We start from the raw sequence: 16465 nt of genomic DNA on the forward strand, positions 1-16465 counted from the left end.
CGGTCCCCCCCGGCCGCGCGGTGGTGCGCGCGGCGGGGCCGGGCGGCGCATGCGCGGCGCGGGGCGGGGCCGGGCGGGCAGCGCGGAGGAGGAAGGCGAGAAAATGGCGTCGACGGGTGAGCGGGGCCGGGGCGGGCCGGGCCCGGGGCGGGGGCCGAGACGGGACGGGACCGGACGGGACCCCCGGCAGCGCCACCGCCCCCGACACGGAGTGGCCGGAGGAGCGCTGGCGCGGCGCCGCCGGCCCGTAGCGCCGCGCCCGGGGGCCGCTGGGGTCGGGCCGTGCAGGGCCCGTCTCGGCCGTGTCCCCCCGCGCCGCCCGCCGGGGCCGCCCCGGGGCCGCGGGTGTTTCCCCTCAGCGTCCCGGGGCTCAGTTGCGGCCTCTCGGTGTTGCAGCCTCGCGGGATTGCCGGAGCTCGGCGGTCCCCGGAGCCAGGGCTCCTTCCGCGCCCTCGGCCCTGCCGGGCGGGTTTGGGAGCGGATTTGGGATCCTGGAGTGCTTTGGGTGGGAAGGAGCTGAACGCTCATCCTATGGCAGGGACACCTTCCACTGCCCCAGCGAGCTCCCAGCCCGGCCCTGGGCACTGCCAGGCGTGGAGCATCCTCTGGGATCTCCATTCCAGCGCCTCCCAGCCAGGAATTCCTCTCCAATATCCCATCCATCCCCGCCCTCTGGCAGTGCAAGCCATTCCCTCTGTCCTGTCCCTCCATCCCTTGTCCCTCTCCAGCTCTCCTGGAGATCCTTTAAGCACTGAAAGGGGCTTTGAGCTGTGCTTGGAGCCTTCTCCTCTCCCAGCTTTTCCCCATAGGGAAGTGAGGTCTTCCATCATCTCCATGGCTCCAAATTTATCTGAATGAAAAGTTTTTCCACGAGGGCTCCAGCTGGATACAAATAGTTGGGAACTGAGATTCCCCAGCTCAGTCCACCTTTAAGGTACTTTAAAGCCCAACATCTGATTCTCCTTAGAGATGGAGGATTTTCCTTTTTTTCCAGCAAGGAAAATCTCCCAGGCCATGGAGTGTGAGGGGATATCACCAACAGCACCTTGGGGAGCTTGAAAAAGAAAAGTCAGTAAAGGAACATCTGCCAATGGAATTGTCAGGATGGGGGTTAAAACCACAGCTGTGTTTTCCCTTAATTCATGGAATTGTTCCTCTTGGGAGCTGCTATTTCCAGCCTCTGGTGTGCTCCTGAGCCTTGTGAAATAAAAGGATGAAGATTAATTTCCCCCTGGAAATAAAAGCCAGGAGATGGGTTTAACTAAATGAACCATAATATTATTTTTTATTAATGTTCTATGTTCCTCTAAATCCCAGCAAATTAAAAGAGAGGCATCAGCACAGGCAAACTGCAGATTCCACACCTGGAATTAAACCCTACAGAGGGGGAAATGTTGGGTTTAGGTGGGACTGGGGGAGGGCTGTGAGGAGAAGGGTTGATTGATACCCCTGTGTGGAGCTGGAGGCCAAAATTGGGCTGAAAATTGAGAATTAAATGAGGTTTTGGTGGCTGGAGGGTGAGCAGGGAAAAGAGTGGAGTGGTAGGAGAGGGAAGCTGGATGAGGGGGACCAGGCATTAATTAACACTCAGGATTTAGCAGAACCACGTGTAAAGCAAATGAAAAAAAACCAACAAACCCAGCACCCTGAACTGAACAAGGAAAATGTTCCAATATCCCACGTGCCAACCTGAGAGGGAAGTGGGAATGCTGCCAGAGGAGTTTAACAACTTGTGCCTTGTGTCCTGGGAGCAGGGAAAGCTTTGGAGAGCTCCAAGTGTCTTCTTTCTCCCTGTGAGGTGTTCTGGGCAAGGTCAGAGGAATGAAAAAGTGCCAGGAATTCCTGCTGGGATCACAGCAGGGCCATTCCTGCCTCCAGCAGGGATCCAGGGGCTCTGCTCCTGCCCAGGGAGCAGGAGGAGAAGCTGGGAGCACACCTGGAGGCTGGGCAGGAAGGGTTTGGTAGGGATGGATGCACAGGCTGAGGAGCAGAGCTTGTGCTGATGGAAGTTGTGTTTTCCAAGGGATTCCTGGGGCTCCATGGCCTTGGGAATAGTGGGATAATGGCATCAAAGCCAGGCAGAATTTGCTTCCTGAAATTCTCCAATGCAGGAGTTGAACTTGATCCATGTGGGTCTCTTCCCACCTCAGGATATTCCATGATTCTGAGAGAAACTTGGATTTCTGGCCAAGCTGGGATGGTGATGGGAGCAGTGGGAGCTCTTCCCACACAGGGATGGCTGGGAACAGCTCCACTGCCCCAGCTCCTGGCTCTGGCCTCCACCAGGAGGAAAATTCTGGGCTCCTTCCTGATCCCAGGTCTGCTGGGAATGGTGAATTCATCCCTGCTCCAGACCCTGGGATGGGAGCTGGAGCTGTTGCTGCCTGTGAGGGACCTGGGAGCTGCAGTCCTTTCAAATTTAGCCTCCTAATTGCCATGTGGATTCATTTTCCATCCCTGCCAGCAAATCAGTTCAGCACAGGCTTTGCTGCTGGGATTTTCAGGGTTTTGCTTCTCCTCCCAGTCAGTGGCTGCCATGGATTGAGGATCTGGGGAGGGAATCACTCCCATCTTGCCAGCTCCAGCCCTTCCAGGGGACAAGTGGCTTTCCAGCCACCCATTTGTGTCCTTGGAAGGGAAGGAGTGAAGGTGGTGAAACCTTCCAGGCCAGCCCTTTCAAAGCAGGCTGCTGGGTTTGTAAGGCTCAAATCCCTGCTCTTCCTTTGTTCCAACCCAAATCCCCCCTCCTGGCAGCCCCCTGGGATCCATCCAAGGTGGCAGTTAAATTGAACCGGGGTCATTTGAGATCAAAGTGGCTGCTGCAAACAGCAGGAACAATGAGGGGAAGGGAGGTTTTGTTCCCCTCAAAAAGGAGGACTGAAAATGTGCATTTACCTTCCACCCTTGGGAAACTGGAATTCCAGTGGTTTATAGCAAGCTGCAGGAGGAAATTCCAGCTGCTGTGCTCTTGGATTCTTTAATTTTATTAAGCTTTTATCAACGTTTTTATTCTTTTTTTCTTCTCCTTTTCTTTTAGATTACAGTACCTATAGCCAAGCTGCAGCTCAGCAGGGGTAAGTAGCTTATCCTCCCTGGTTTAAAAAGCTGTAATAAAAGTAAATCATAATTATGGCTTGGGCTTAACCCAGGTATGTTTGGGAATCCTGAGGGTTTTCCTGGAGCTTTGTATTCCCATAGAATTTCAGCAAGAAACCGTTGGGCTGCATGAAAATTTGTCTGGTGATGCAGATTTGGGGCAAGATTATAAATGTCTTTACATTCATTCCACAGCTACAGCGCCTATGCACCTCAGCCAGCCCAAGGATATGCACAGACCACCCAGGTAAAACATGGGGAAGGGGTGGAATTCCTGCTCAGTCACCTGTTTTCCAGGAAAACTGGAAATTCCAAGCAGCAGCATCAAAGTCCGTGGTTAAAAGTTGTCTTGGAGCTTCTCCCCCAGCCCAAAGTGCTCTTTAAAAGTGGAAATAACTTCAACAATCCCCCTATTTTTTTTGGTAATTTATTCAATCCTGATCCCAGAAAAGCCAAATTCTTGGTGTGTGTCTGACACCACCACATTGGTGGGTGTTGTAATCAGAGGTGTAGGAGAGAAAAAAACTGGGAAAAAAAGGGGGGGAATTGCCTGTTGGGAAATGGCAGAATTGGACAAAGGAGGAGGAGGGAATCTGCTTTTTCCTGGAGTTTTTATTGCTATAACTGTTCATACTCTCAGTTGGCTGGACTGCAAAATAATGATGGTCTTTAAGAGATTAACTTAATGCTTATTTTTAACCTTTAGAATCCAAGTTACTACAACCACATTTGTCTGCAAACTCCAAGTATGTTTCCAAAGGTAAATTCTTGTCCTCACAAAGTGCTGTAGGCTTAATTTTCCTTCCCAAGAGGAGGAAGACAGGCTCAGTGTGGGCTGAGAGGAAGGTGATGGTGACTTATTTAAAATAAAAGTCTTTGGAGACCACAACTGGAAGAGCTGCTCCCAGTTGTAGGTGAGGTGAAAGGTGGGAGCAGGATAAGGGTAGGATCAGGAGGCCTCAGCAACTAAAACCAGCTAATTAAACACCTAACCAGCTAATTAAACACCTAGCCAGCTAATTAAACCCCTAACCAGCTAATCTCAGCTGTAGGCACGTGTCCATGGGAAGTTTGCAGCGTTCCCTGCCTCTTGGTGGAGGGAACTTCCAGGGCCAGGGATGTGCTCATGTGCTCAAAGCTTTCCTGCTCCTGGTTCAGAGCTGTGCCCTGACTTCAGAAAGGCTGAATATCCCAAAAGAAAAGTCCAGAGAAATCTGAATTCTTTCAGAATCTGGAGGTTAAAGCTGTCTCCATGTCACTCCTCGAGCTGTATCCAGAGTTTTATCCTAAGCCAGGAGCTGTTGGAAGCTTGCTGGTGCCTGCAGCATGAGCTGGTAGGGCATGGCTTGGGCAGCTGGTGGCACTGCTGGGCACAGCTGCTCCTCTCCTTTCCTCAGTGGTTTTCAAGCTGGATTTGGAAACAAAATCAAAGAATGGGTGAGGTGAGAGCTGATCCCTCACTGAACACAGGCACCGGAATGGGAGCAGCACACTGGGATGCTGTGGGTGTTCCATGGATCCCATCCTTCCATGCCTACAGCAGCTCCCATTTTTCAAATTAATGGTTGATGGGCATGAAAAATACTCCAAATAATTTAATTGAAACCTTCCTCAGGTTTCTTTTAGCCAGCACCAAAGCAGTTTGACACTGAAGTGACTTTTCCTTGGTGCAGTTCCGCCCTCACAGCGCTCCCATTCCCGTGTTCCAGGTTAAGCCTGGGATGGTGCCTGTGGGTGCTGCTGGTAGCTGGGAGCAGCTGGGAGCTTTCCTGTTTGCTTTCCACAGAGCTGAGGTGTGTGGTGCCAATGTCAAGAGCCTGTCCCTTCAGTCTTGGCAGGGAAAAACCACTCCATAACCTCCTTGCAGAGCTGACCCGGAATTTCCCGCAGCACCTAAACTTTCACAGCAGCCTTGGCTTTGGGAGTGCTCAGCAGCTGCAGTCCCTGGGGGTTCCCTTGTGCTCATGGATTGAATCTGTGTCCTTTTGGAGCAGACCTACGGGCAGCAGAGCTACGGCACCTACGGGCAGCCCAGCGACGTCAGCTACACACAGCCGCAGACCACGGCCACGTACGGACAGACGGCCTACGCCACCTCCTACGGGCAGCCCCCCACAGGTGAGAGCCCTGCTGGGCTGGGCTGGGCTCAGCCTGCAGCTCTGCTGGGCCTGGCACAGGCCTTAATGTCACCTAGGCCATGGGCAGGGACAGCTTCCACAGCTGAGCAAACTCGGACGCTTCTGGGGATGTGGCAGCCACAGCTGTGGGTAACCCATGACTGCCCTGCCAGGGAACAATTCCTAATTCCCAATATCCCATCCAGCCCTGCCCAAATCCCCTCCAGCCCTGCCCTCTGTCATGGGGAAGCCATTCCCTGCCAGGGAACAATTCCTAATTCCCAATATCCCATCCAGCCCTGCCCAAATCCCCTCCAGCCCTGCCCTCTGTCATGGGGAAGCCATTTCCTGCGAAGGAACAATTCCCAATATCCCATCCATCCCTGCCCTCTCGCAGTGGGAGGCCATTTCCTGCCAGGGAACAATTCCTAATTCCCAATATCCCATCCAGCCCTGCCCTCTGCAGTGGGAGCCATTCCCTGGGTCCTGTCCCTCCATCCCTTGTCCCCAGTCCCTCTGCAGCTCTCCTGGAGCCCCTTTAGGCCCTGCAAGGGGCTCTGAGGTGTCCCTGGAGCCTTCTCCTCTCCAGGTGAGCACCCCCAGCTCTCCCAGCCTGGCTCCAGCCCTCCATGGCCTCCTCTGGACTGGCTCCAGCAGCTCCAGGTCCTTCATGGAATGGTTTTGGCTGGGAGAGACCTCAAAGCTCATCTGGTGCCACCCCTGCCATGGGCAGGGACACCTTCCACTGTCCCAGGCTGCTCCAAGCCACATCCAGCCTGGCCTTGGGCACTGCCAGGGCTGTGGCAGCCATGCATAAACAGGAATAAATGCACTGTTGAGTTTTCAGGGCAGGGTTTGGGTGCTGTGGGACCCAGCAGGACGTGCTGTGCTCAGAGCAAAGGGAGCAGTGTCCCTGGCTGCTCCTCTGCCCTTCCCTTCCCTGCCAGTCCTGTCACTGGCAGTGACATGTGCCTGTTCTGATCCTGTACCTTCTCATTTTGTGCTTCCCACAGTGGAAGGAGCCAGCCCAGGTTGGGGTTGGACTATCCTGCTCACTCTTGCATGGGAAATTCTGTCTCATCCTGTCAGAACCTGAGGTCCCCTTTGGTGGAACCCTGGAGGTGTCACTTGGTTTTAGTGCCAAACCCTGGAGTGTCAGAGCTCACCCAGGCAGTGACAGCAGGGCTTGGCAAGGCTGCAGTGCTCTTGGCCATCTCCAAACCCTCCCAAATGCCATCTTCATGGGTAAAATCCTGACCACTGAGACAGTTTAGGTGACTCCAACCCCATTTCCTAAAGGATAAACAGCATCCTGCCCTCCACCTTTGCATGCCCCGTGGTGGTTTTGGATTTCCAGAGCAGATTCTTGTTCCTTCATGCTCCATAAACTCTCCCAACGTGTTCTTGGAGCTGGAATTTCCTCCAGATGAGTGTCTGAATGTTTAAAACTATTGAGACAATGTTTAATTCATGTATATTCATGTTTATTTAATGTATGTTTGGGCTGAATATTCAGGAGTTTTAGGAAGCAGATTTTCCTCCCAGTGATTCCTTGGGTGCCGTGTCCTGCACATTCCTGGCAGAGACTTTATAAACATTTTGGAGTTGGAATGAAACACTTCCCAAAGCAAGGGAATTCCAGGACAGACAGACACTGGGATATCTGCCTGTAGAGGCCATTGAGGAATTCTTCACAGGGAGGAGCTGGAGAGAAAATATTAACCAAAATGAAAATATTTACCATCTTTACATGGATCAGGAAAATTCCTGCTCCTGAGATCCGTATCCATTAGCCAGTGGCACTGGGGGTTATCTGCAGGGCTTTTTCCTTTCATTTAAGACTACCTAGAGAAAAGTTGGCAGCAAAAAAGGATTTGTGAACTTCCAAAATTCCTTTCTTAGAAATATTTACATCCCTGTGACTCCTGTGGACTCCAGTCCCACAGGGGTCACAGGAAACTGCTCTGTTTATATTTTTCCTTCTCCCTTAAGAGGAGATTTGCTGGAATAATAATAATAATAATAATATCAGGCTTTTTTTTTTCTGCACAGCTGCATTTTTGTTTTCTTGGTAGGCAAAAAAAATAAATACAAATAAAAGCTTCATTTTCTTTTCATCCATGAGAAAACCACCAACTTAAAAAGTGGTCAAGCAAAAGATCCTATCAGCCCACAGAGCAGGGCTGTGGCAGCTCTGGGCATGGAGCCAGGCTGGATTTGTCCTTCCTCCACCTGCCTCTCCTTGAGGAGCCAGAGCTGTGGCAAGGAGACTGCAGCCTGTCTCTCCCTCCCTCGCTGCCTTTCATGCTCAATAAACCCCTGGGCCAGACATTGTCATGCCCTGAGACACGTGCACTTCTTACAGTTGGATCCCAGTCCTGTTTTGCTGTGAATCACCTTTTTGTACTGCAGTTCCTTAAAGCAGTTTTTGGTTGTTGTTGTTGCCTGAGCAGCCTGGGGTTTGGGTGAAGTGTTGGTGAGGTCAAGGAAATCCAAGGTGTGTGTGGATGCAGCCTCTCAGGATGGCAGGGATGGGTTTTTCCTTGCCCTGCCTCCAGGAAAGAGTTACCATCCTCCTTCCCTCCCTGGGGCTGTAGGAAAAGGTGTCCTGGAGCCACCCAGTGGCTTTGTTCCAGAGAAAAAAGGATTTGGGAGCAGCTCCCTCAGGTTAGGGATCACTGGGCACCCTCAGACCTGTGCCTCATTAATCAGTGCAGGGTGTTGGCAGGAATTCCAGGAGTAAATAAATAAAGAGCATTTTGGTGTCCAGGTGTGGATCTCTTGGAGGTGGGAATTGCTCTCTAAAGCCAGCCAGCCCCTGCTTCCCTTTACCTGGGAAATCTGGGGTATAGATATTGAAATAAAGGATTTGGAATGAATGAGCACACAGCTGCCATAAAAACCCCAAAATATCCCAAAAGAGGCTGGAGAGAGACTCAGCTCTGCAGCCCTTCTCCAGCCCCTCACTGGTGGGATAGACACAGGCAGGAGGCAGCTCCCCTCCTGAGGAAATCCCTCTGGAAAGAAGGAATCCCTCTGGAAAGAAGGGATCTCTCTGAGTCCAGCCTTTTCCAGTTGATATTCTCTGTGGGTCAAACCCTGCAAACTTCTCCACCACCTGGAGAATTCCTAGCCTTGAGTAAGGGGTTTCTTTAGGGGAATTTAGGCACTTTAAGCAGGTTATTATTCCTTCTGTCACCTTTTTCTATCACCAGCTTCTCTGCTGTGTCAGCTTTTATCTTCCTGGCTGGGAGGGGAGGAGAGAGAAGTGATGTAATAGGAATGCCACCCTCAAAACAGCAGCTCTTGAGGGTTCCCAGAGTGTCTAAACTGGGCTTGCCTTGTGATTTAGACCTGTGGGATGGGAAATCACTGCCTTTCCTTTGGGACAAACCCTTCCTGCTGTTCCACTGTTCCATGAGGCAAATGCTCCATCTAGAGCTGAAGCTTTAAAATTCAACTTTTTTTTTTTTTCCCTTTTATCCTGCTGCCTGTGCAGAGCCAGCAAAGCTTTTTGCTCCCAGTAAGAGCACTGGGAAGGGGGGCCCAGCTGTGGGAGGAGCACCTGGGGCTCCAAATCCAGGGGGAACAGCCCAGGGCAGGGCTCTGGCTGCAGCACAGGGGCTGCAGGCTGAACTTAGCCTTTTTTAGTGTGTGGTCAGGCTTTGGGCAGTTAAAATAAGGGTTTCTTTAACTCCTGGGATCGGTGCTCCCTGTGGAATTGCTGTCTAGCCTCACATTTAAGTGTTTGAGCTGCTCAAATTTGTCCAAGGCTTTAAAAATCCTCCCAATGCGCATCATCCCCTTCACCCTTCTCAGCAACACTTTCCAGAGAACAGCAGACAGGAATAACAACCTTAAAAACTGATTTTCTAGTGATTCCTACAAGTTATTTCCCTGTGGGAGTCCAGTTTACATTCCCAGCTTGGGAATGCCCTGGGATGGGGTTGGGGCCAGGGGTAGGAAGAGGAAGCTCCAGGCTGCCCTTGTGTGTTCACCAGGCTCCTGAGGATCACCAAAAAGCTGAACTTTGGGGGTGTTTTTAATGAATTTGCTGTGCAAAGTTGCTGCCCTCCCTCTGTTCCTGTTTGCTGCTGCCCTGGTGTGGGGGCAGCAGTGGAGCTGTGGCAGTGCCCTGGGAGGGCACACCGTGTTCTGCTGCTGCAAGTGCTCTTTGCTTTGCAAATGAGGCACTTGGAATAAAGTGCTGCAGCCCAATTTGCCTAAAGGAAATGTGTCACAAGCCTCCCATGTTTATTAAAAATCAGAAGTGGTGGAGAAGCTGTTGCTTTCACTGATCCCAGCCATGAGAGCGTTTGGCTGCTCTTTTTGCTCTTTTTTTAATGTTTAACAACATTTTTATTGCTGTTTTTCCATCTAAGTCTCATAATGTTAATTTGAAAACTTGCTAGAAAGGTTGTTAGGAGCACAAACCCAGTGTGTTAATGCCAGTTCACCTTTGAGACAAGGCAAATGCCACTAAATTATACAGGAGCTGTTTGGGGATCCTGGATATTGTAAAACTCTTGAAAAGGAACTCTGTGAGCTCTCAGCTTTTTCTCTAAACTGAACTGAAATTCTGAGAAAAGGGAAGGTACATAAAACATCAGGAGCTGCCTCATGTGTCTCTTTTGACCTTTTTCTCATATGAAAGCAAATGGAAAGTGCTTTTCTTTTGTTTCCAGCTTTACTGTTTTATAATAAGCCTTCAGAAATGCCTCTGAAAGACTTCCCAGGCCAGGTTTTGTGCCTTTATTTTTCAGAAAAGCTAAAAGGATGGGACTGTACTTGCTAAATCAGTTGGATTTCTTTTATTTTGGAGCTCAGGGGGGTTTGTTACCCTGCCTTTGTTGAGGAGATGCTCCATGTCTCAGCTTGCCCTGCCTGAGCTCTGGTTGCTGTAAACAATCCTGAGTGCTGGTCCAGGGGTGGCTTCCAGAAAGCTCCTGAGATTGGGATTTTGGGATGCTCTGATATCCCAGTGTCTGTCTGTCCTGGAATTCCCTTGCTTTGGGAAGTGTTTCATTCCAACTCCAGAATATTTATAATATTCCTGCCAGGAATGTGCAGGACACGGCACCCAAGGAATCACTGGGAGGAAAATCTGCTTCCTAAAACTCCTGAATATTCAGCCCAAACATACATTAAATAAACATGAATATACATGAATTAAACATTGTCTCAATAGTTTTAAACATTCAGACACTCATCTGGAGGGGCTGGAGGCTGAGGCTTCCCAAGGTGGGAGAGGGGGTTCTGTGAGGAAAGCAGAGGGGCAGGGTGGGGTAATTGATGATTTTTGGGTTATCTGAGGTGGTTTTGTCTGTGATGAGTCCCAGGAGCACCACAAGGACCAGAATCTGAGATATTTGGGAATGCTGGAGAGGGACTTGGGACAAGGGTCTGGAGGGACAGGATAAGGGGGGATGGCTTAGGGTTGGATGGGATCCTGGGAAGCTGAGGGGGTGACACAGAGCAGCTGTGGCTGGAACGTGTCCCATGGCAGGGGGATGGAAGGAGATGAGCCTTGAGCCGCCCTGCAGGCCAGGCCGTGCCGGAATTGCCGGTTCGTGGCCGAGGCGTGGGGCTGAGCTGTGCTGTGTTGCAGGTTACAGCGCCCCGACCGCCCCCCCTGCCTACAGCCAGCCCGTGCAGGGCTACGGCAGCGCCGCCTACGACACCAACACGGCCACGGTCACCAGCAGCCAGAGCTCGTACGCAGCCCCGGCCGCCTACGGCACCCAGCCCGCCTACCCCGCCTACGGGCAGCAGCCGGCCCCGGCCGCCCCCGCCAGGTACCGCCCTCCTCATCCTCCTCCTCCTCCTCCTCATGGCACCGCCCTCATCTTCCTCTTCCTCCCCCTCCTCATCGGCACCGCCCTCATCTCCCTCCTTCTCCTTCTTTTCTTTCTTCTCCTCTGTCTCTTCCTCCTTCTCTTCCGCCTTTTCTTCCTTCTCATCATCCTTCTCCACCCTTTCCTCATCTTTCTCCTCCTCACTGTCACCATCCTCATCATCCTCCTGCTCCTTCTTCCTCCTGCTCCTTCTTCCTCCTGTTCCTTCTTTTCCTTCTTCTTCCTCCCTCTGTCTCTTCCTCCCTCTCCTCTGTCTTTTCTTCCTTCTCCTTTTCCTTCTCTCTTCCTTGTTCTTATCATCCTTCTCCACCCCTTCCTCATCTTCCTCTTCCTCAGCATCACCATCCTCATCATCCTCCTCCTCTTCCTCCTGCTCCTTCTTCCTCCTTCTTTTCCTTCTTCTTCTCCTCTGTCTTTTCTTCCTTCTCCTTTTCCTTCTCTTCTTCCTCCTTCTTCTCATCATCCTTCTTCTACACCCCTTCCTCATCTTCCTCCTCATCGTCACCATCCTCATCATCCTTCTCCTTCTTTTCCTTCTCCTTCTTTAACTTCTTCTCCTCTGTATCTTCTTCCTTCTCCTCCTCCATCTCTTGTTCTTCCTCCTTTACCTTCTCTTGTTCTTCACTCCTTTTTCTCCTCATACTTCTCCTCCACCCTTCCTCAAGCTTTTCTTCCTCCTCCTCCTTTTTTCTTCCTCCTCCTTCTCTTCTTCCTCCTTCTCTTCTTCCTCCTTCTTCTCTTCCTCTTGTTCCTCCTCCTTTTCCTTCTCTTCTTCTTCACCCCTTTTTCCCCTCATCCTTCTCTTCCTCCTACTCCTTTTTTCTTCTTCCTCCTTCTCTTCTTCCTCCTTCTCCTCTTATTCCTTCTCAATTTCCATTTCTTCTTCCTCATTCTTCTCTGCCACCCCCTCCTCACCCTTCTCTTTCTCCTCCTTCTCCTCCTTTTTGTCTTTCTCCTCCTCTTTTTCTTCCCTTCTTCTCCCCCTCTTGTTCCTCCTATTCCTCCTCCTTCTCTTCCTTCTTCATCTCCCATTATTCCTCTTCTCTTTCTCTTCTTCCTCCCCCTCCTCCTCCTCCCGTTTCTCCCCCATCGCCCCCAGGCAGCCACATCAGGCTCTGGGCTCTCAGGCTGCAGCAGAGGCTGAGTCCTGCCTGCTCTGAGTCCTGGGGTCAGGCAGGATGCTGGGTGGATGCACAGGCTGCAAAACATTTCCTCTTTAGGTCTCACCCCTCTGGGCACTGCCTGTCAGCTATTGAGTCCAATTGTTTGCTCAGAGGATATGGAAAGTTTAGAATACATAATGGGAACTTGTTTGGGAGTGAGTAAAAGCTGATTTATTCCCTTACCTGGTGTGTGTAGCAAGCACTGTGGGAAGGAAAGGCAGAGCCTGGCACAGCTCTGACAGGTTACACTTTAAAGGAATGTAAATTTGCTGGATGAATCCTGACACTGTGTATAATTTTCCCCAGCTTCTACAGCAAAAGCAACTCCACTCTGAGAAACAAATAGAAATTAAAGACTCATAGAATCCTTGGAGTTAGAAAAGCCCTCTGAGATCATGGAGGCCACCACCAGCCCTCTCCCCAAGTGCCACATTCACATGGCTTTTAAACTTCGGGGCAAACAAAAGGGGATGTGTTAATCACATGCAAAGGGTTCTCAAATTTCAGGCCTTGAGACTTAATTCTAAACACACAATTGTGAGTGGTTTGAGTTGGAGGGGACCTTTAAAGGTCACCCAGTCCAAGCCCAGCATCCTTCCTCCTCTATGGGATCATTGGGGATAACGTGTATGAGGCAATATCTGCCTGAGCTGGATTCTGAACCGAACAATGGGGCATTTCACTGCCTGCTTCAGCTCCTGCTTCAGCTCCTGCTTCAGCTCCTGCTTCCCCAGGGCTCTGCAGGAGCAGCCTTGCTGGCATTCCACAGCCTCCCCTCAGCCCCACAGCCCAGTGGCTTTGGGAGGAGCAGAAGCTGTGGTGTTCCATGCTCTCTGTTCAGGACACTGCCTGGGCCTTTCCTGGAGTGTGCAAATACCAGGCAGTGAATGCTAAAATTGTATTTATTGCCTATTGATTGGCTGCTGCCAGAGTGGCTGTCACCAATCAAGGCCAGCTTTAATGCTACCCCGAAAAAGAGCTCCCAACCCTCAGTCCTGGGGGATCTGAGCCCTTTGCTGCTGCCAGCTGTGGGGCTGGGCACCAGTGTTGTTCCATATTTCCCCCCAGACCCCAGGATGGCAGCAAACCAGCAGAGACCAGCCAGCCTCAGTCCAGCACGACAGGCTACAGCCAGCCCAGCCTGGGCTATGGGCAGAGCAACTACAGCTACCCCCAGGTGCCTGCCAGCTACCCCATGCAGCCTGTCACTGCTCCACCCTCCTACCCTCCAACCAGGTAATGCTCTGCTCAGCTTAGGGGCCTTTCTGGGGGGGTTTTATGGAAAAGGAGCTTTGGTGGCCTGGGAGGAGGAGCTGTGCTTCTTGTAGTTGTTGTGGTGGGCATGGGGAGGCTGTGGCTGAGTGTTGAAGTGTCTCTGTGTGTGCACATCTGAGAAGGAGAATGATGACAAATGGGTTTAAGACATTTTCTACATTTCTTTAAAAAATTTAATACTTGATAATTTTAAGAGTTTTCCTAGCGTGACCTTTTGCTGCCTCCTTCCACATACAGCTTAGCCCAGGAGCTCCCTTCTCCCTTCAGGTGCCTTTAATGTGACTTCTAAAGCATACACTTTGAAATTCTCAAAGCCCCAGTTGCATGAGAGGAGCTTCTTTTATCCAGGGCCTGTTACCTCCATTACCACTGAGTTTTGCCCTGGCATTTGTTCCTTTTCCTAGAGGTGTGAATAAACTGGGATTGGCCACATGGTTCTTGTTTTCACAGCCCTCGAGACTGGCCTCCATAGGATGACTTCAGCTTTTAAAGTGATTTACAGCACTAAATACAGCCTCTAATTGCATTTGGTTCCAGCATGAGCCATTCCACGCACTCTGCCAGGGAATTGCCTCACCATCCCACCTTTCCCAACGTTTTTCTCTTCCAGCTATTCCTCCACACAGCCAAGCAGTTACGATCAGAGCACTTACTCCCAGCAGAGCAGCTACGGGCAGCAGAGCTCCTATGGCCAGCAGACCAGTTATGGCCAGCAGAGCAGCTATGGCCAGCAGCCACCTCCCACCAGTTACCCACCTCCCACTGGATCCTACAGCCAGGCCCCCAGCCAGTACAGCCAGCAGAGCAGCAGCTACGGCCAGCAGAGTGAGTGGGAGCCCTGGGAAGGAGCCCTGGCCTTAGTTTGGATCTAAAACTCTGAGCTGGGTTGAAGGGAGAAGGGGGTTGGAGCTGGGGTTTGGCCTTTCTTGGTGAAAAATGGCATCTCTGGAGGCACTGGTGGGTTGGGATGGGGAAAGGGAAGGTTCCTCACCTCAGGGGAAAGGGAACACAGAGGCACAAAATGTTTGTGGGGAGGAGTTGAGTGGGCTCAGCCTGGAGAAAAGGAGGCTCAGGGGGGACCGTGTGGCTCTGCTCAGGGCGGGAGTTGCTGGGGTTGGGCTCTGCTCCCAGGGAATGGGGACAGGATGAGAGGGAACAGCCTCAGGCTGAATATTGGGAACATTTGTTCATGTTGGTCAGGCCCTGGGCAGTAGTGGATCCCCATCCCTGGAGGGATTTAACAGCCACATGGATGTGGCACTTGGGGACATGGTGCAGTGGTGGCCTTGGCTGGGGGAACAGCTGAAATCAACACCCTCAGAGGGATTTTCCCAAACTGAACAACTCCAGCGTGGCTGGAGCTGAGGGCAGGTGAAGGGGCTGCCTCTCCCTGACCTGTTTGCCCCCTTGCCCAGGCTCGTTCCGCCAGGACCATCCCAGCAGCATGAACATGTACGGGCAGGAATCCGGAGGCTTCTCCGGCCCCGGGGAGAGCCGGAACCTGAGCGGCCCCGAGAGCCGGGGCAGGGGACGAGGGGGATATGAGCGAGGAGGAGGCATGAGCAGAGGTGGGCGGGGAGGAGGACGCGGTGGAATGGGGTAAGAGCAAAGCTTTTCTCCTTTTCTCTAATTCTGGTTTACCCATAGGATTTGAAACTCAAAAAGAAGGGACTGAAAGGTTGACGTTCCCAGCTGTGTTTCCATGGAGGACATGTGTGTGTGTGTAGCAGCATTGCTTGTCATCCATGGAAACATTATCCTAAGGGAAATAGGAGCAGGATGGTTGGTTTGTCCTGCAGCTGGTTGGGCCCCCAGGGAGGGGGAAATTGGGGGTAATGCTGGCCCTGGCACTTTCAGCTCCCTTCACGGTCGCCCAGAGGTGGAATCCTCTGTGGGGTTTAACAGTAACTCTGGGTGGAACACACACAAACCTCCCAGCAGCTCCAGGGGGTGCTCCCTGGGCCTCAGGAGCGGGGATTTTGGCAGGGCAGGAGCCTTGTGTCAGCCTCCTCCCGCGGAGCCTGCGAGCTCAGAGTGCCACGTGGAGAAGGAGCCCGAGCACAGAGAGAAAGAAGTGCTTTGGCTCCCAGGCCTGCTCCCCCTCGGAGCATTCAGGTGCTCTGAATCAGTTTGGCCATTTCACCTGATGGCACAACCTGGTTTGGTGCCACCTGTGCCTTCAGGTGTGTCCCCATCCGTGGAGGTCGTTCTGATGGAGGCGAGGGAGGAGAACCAATCCCAAAGGCTCCTCTGAGAGAGAATTCACAGCTTTGTGTGTGTTCCATCCCCTCACCCCGGTGCTCAGAGCCATGCAGAGTGTCCCCAGGTGTGGCACAGGACACGCTGTGCCCACCCTGGTGCTGGCAGGGGGGCTGTGATGGCAGCTGCCCTCCAGAGGCCACTTCTTCCCGTGTGGCACAGCCCCGGTTTGGCAGTGGGTGGCCCCATTCTGCATAGCTCTGTTGCAGCCCATTGACGTGGCATGAAATCTTTATCAGAGAAATCCAAGAAAGAATGGAAAGGGCTGGTTTGTGTGGGAACACATCCAGCTTGGAATTGGCACGGGTGGAACAGAGTTCCAGGGATCTGCATAAAGATTTCAGCCGTGCTGTATTGATCTCTTAACGATGAAAGTAGATGTAGACACCTGAAATGTCTATCATCACATCTTCAAATTTCTAGCCCCTTCCGAGCTTCTCGTTGCCAAAGATTTGTCACCTGTCTCTGATCTCACACCTTAATCCCAGCTCAAATTTGCCTCCCGAGTGATTTCCCACCTGGCCAGACCCTTACAAAGGGTCCCCCCCTGCCCCAGCCTTATGGACGTAGAGTTTGTGATGTCCATAGAACAGGTGGCTTCAGGGGACACCCAGGGCAGGTAGGGGAACTCGGCCCACCTTAGCATGCTGTGGTGATGGATTTCAGTGTCTCCAGCAGGTAAGGAGCTCGATGTTATTAA

General features: G+C 52.0%; 1 protein-coding gene across 5 annotated transcripts in view; it reads left to right on the top strand.

Annotated features, from left to right (window-relative positions):
- The window catches only part of EWSR1 (EWS RNA binding protein 1), a 21847-nt gene continuing 5382 nt past the window's right edge, over nucleotides 1-16465 (top strand). For 3 of the 5 annotated variants that reach the window (XM_071445739.1, XM_071445740.1, XM_071445741.1), the window contains exons 1-8: nucleotides 1-116; nucleotides 3038-3074; nucleotides 3292-3343; nucleotides 5091-5214; nucleotides 10822-11008; nucleotides 13300-13467; nucleotides 14117-14331; nucleotides 14922-15105. In XM_071445739.1, coding sequence (XP_071301840.1) covers nucleotides 50-116; nucleotides 3038-3074; nucleotides 3292-3343; nucleotides 5091-5214; nucleotides 10822-11008; nucleotides 13300-13467; nucleotides 14117-14331; nucleotides 14922-15105 — 1034 coding nt within the window. In that variant the 5' untranslated portion in view covers nucleotides 1-49. Of the gene's footprint in view, nucleotides 117-3037; nucleotides 3075-3291; nucleotides 3344-3802; nucleotides 3857-5090; nucleotides 5215-10821; nucleotides 11009-13299; nucleotides 13468-14116; nucleotides 14332-14921; nucleotides 15106-16465 lie in introns of all 5 variants that reach the window. The other 2 variants (XM_071445737.1, XM_071445738.1) reach the window with 1 other exon arrangement.

This window comes from Agelaius tricolor, unplaced genomic scaffold (genome assembly GCF_023055355.1).
Source record: "Agelaius tricolor isolate 1412-34295 unplaced genomic scaffold, bAgeTri1.0.p SCAF_20, whole genome shotgun sequence".
NCBI lineage: Eukaryota > Metazoa > Chordata > Aves > Passeriformes > Icteridae > Agelaius > Agelaius tricolor.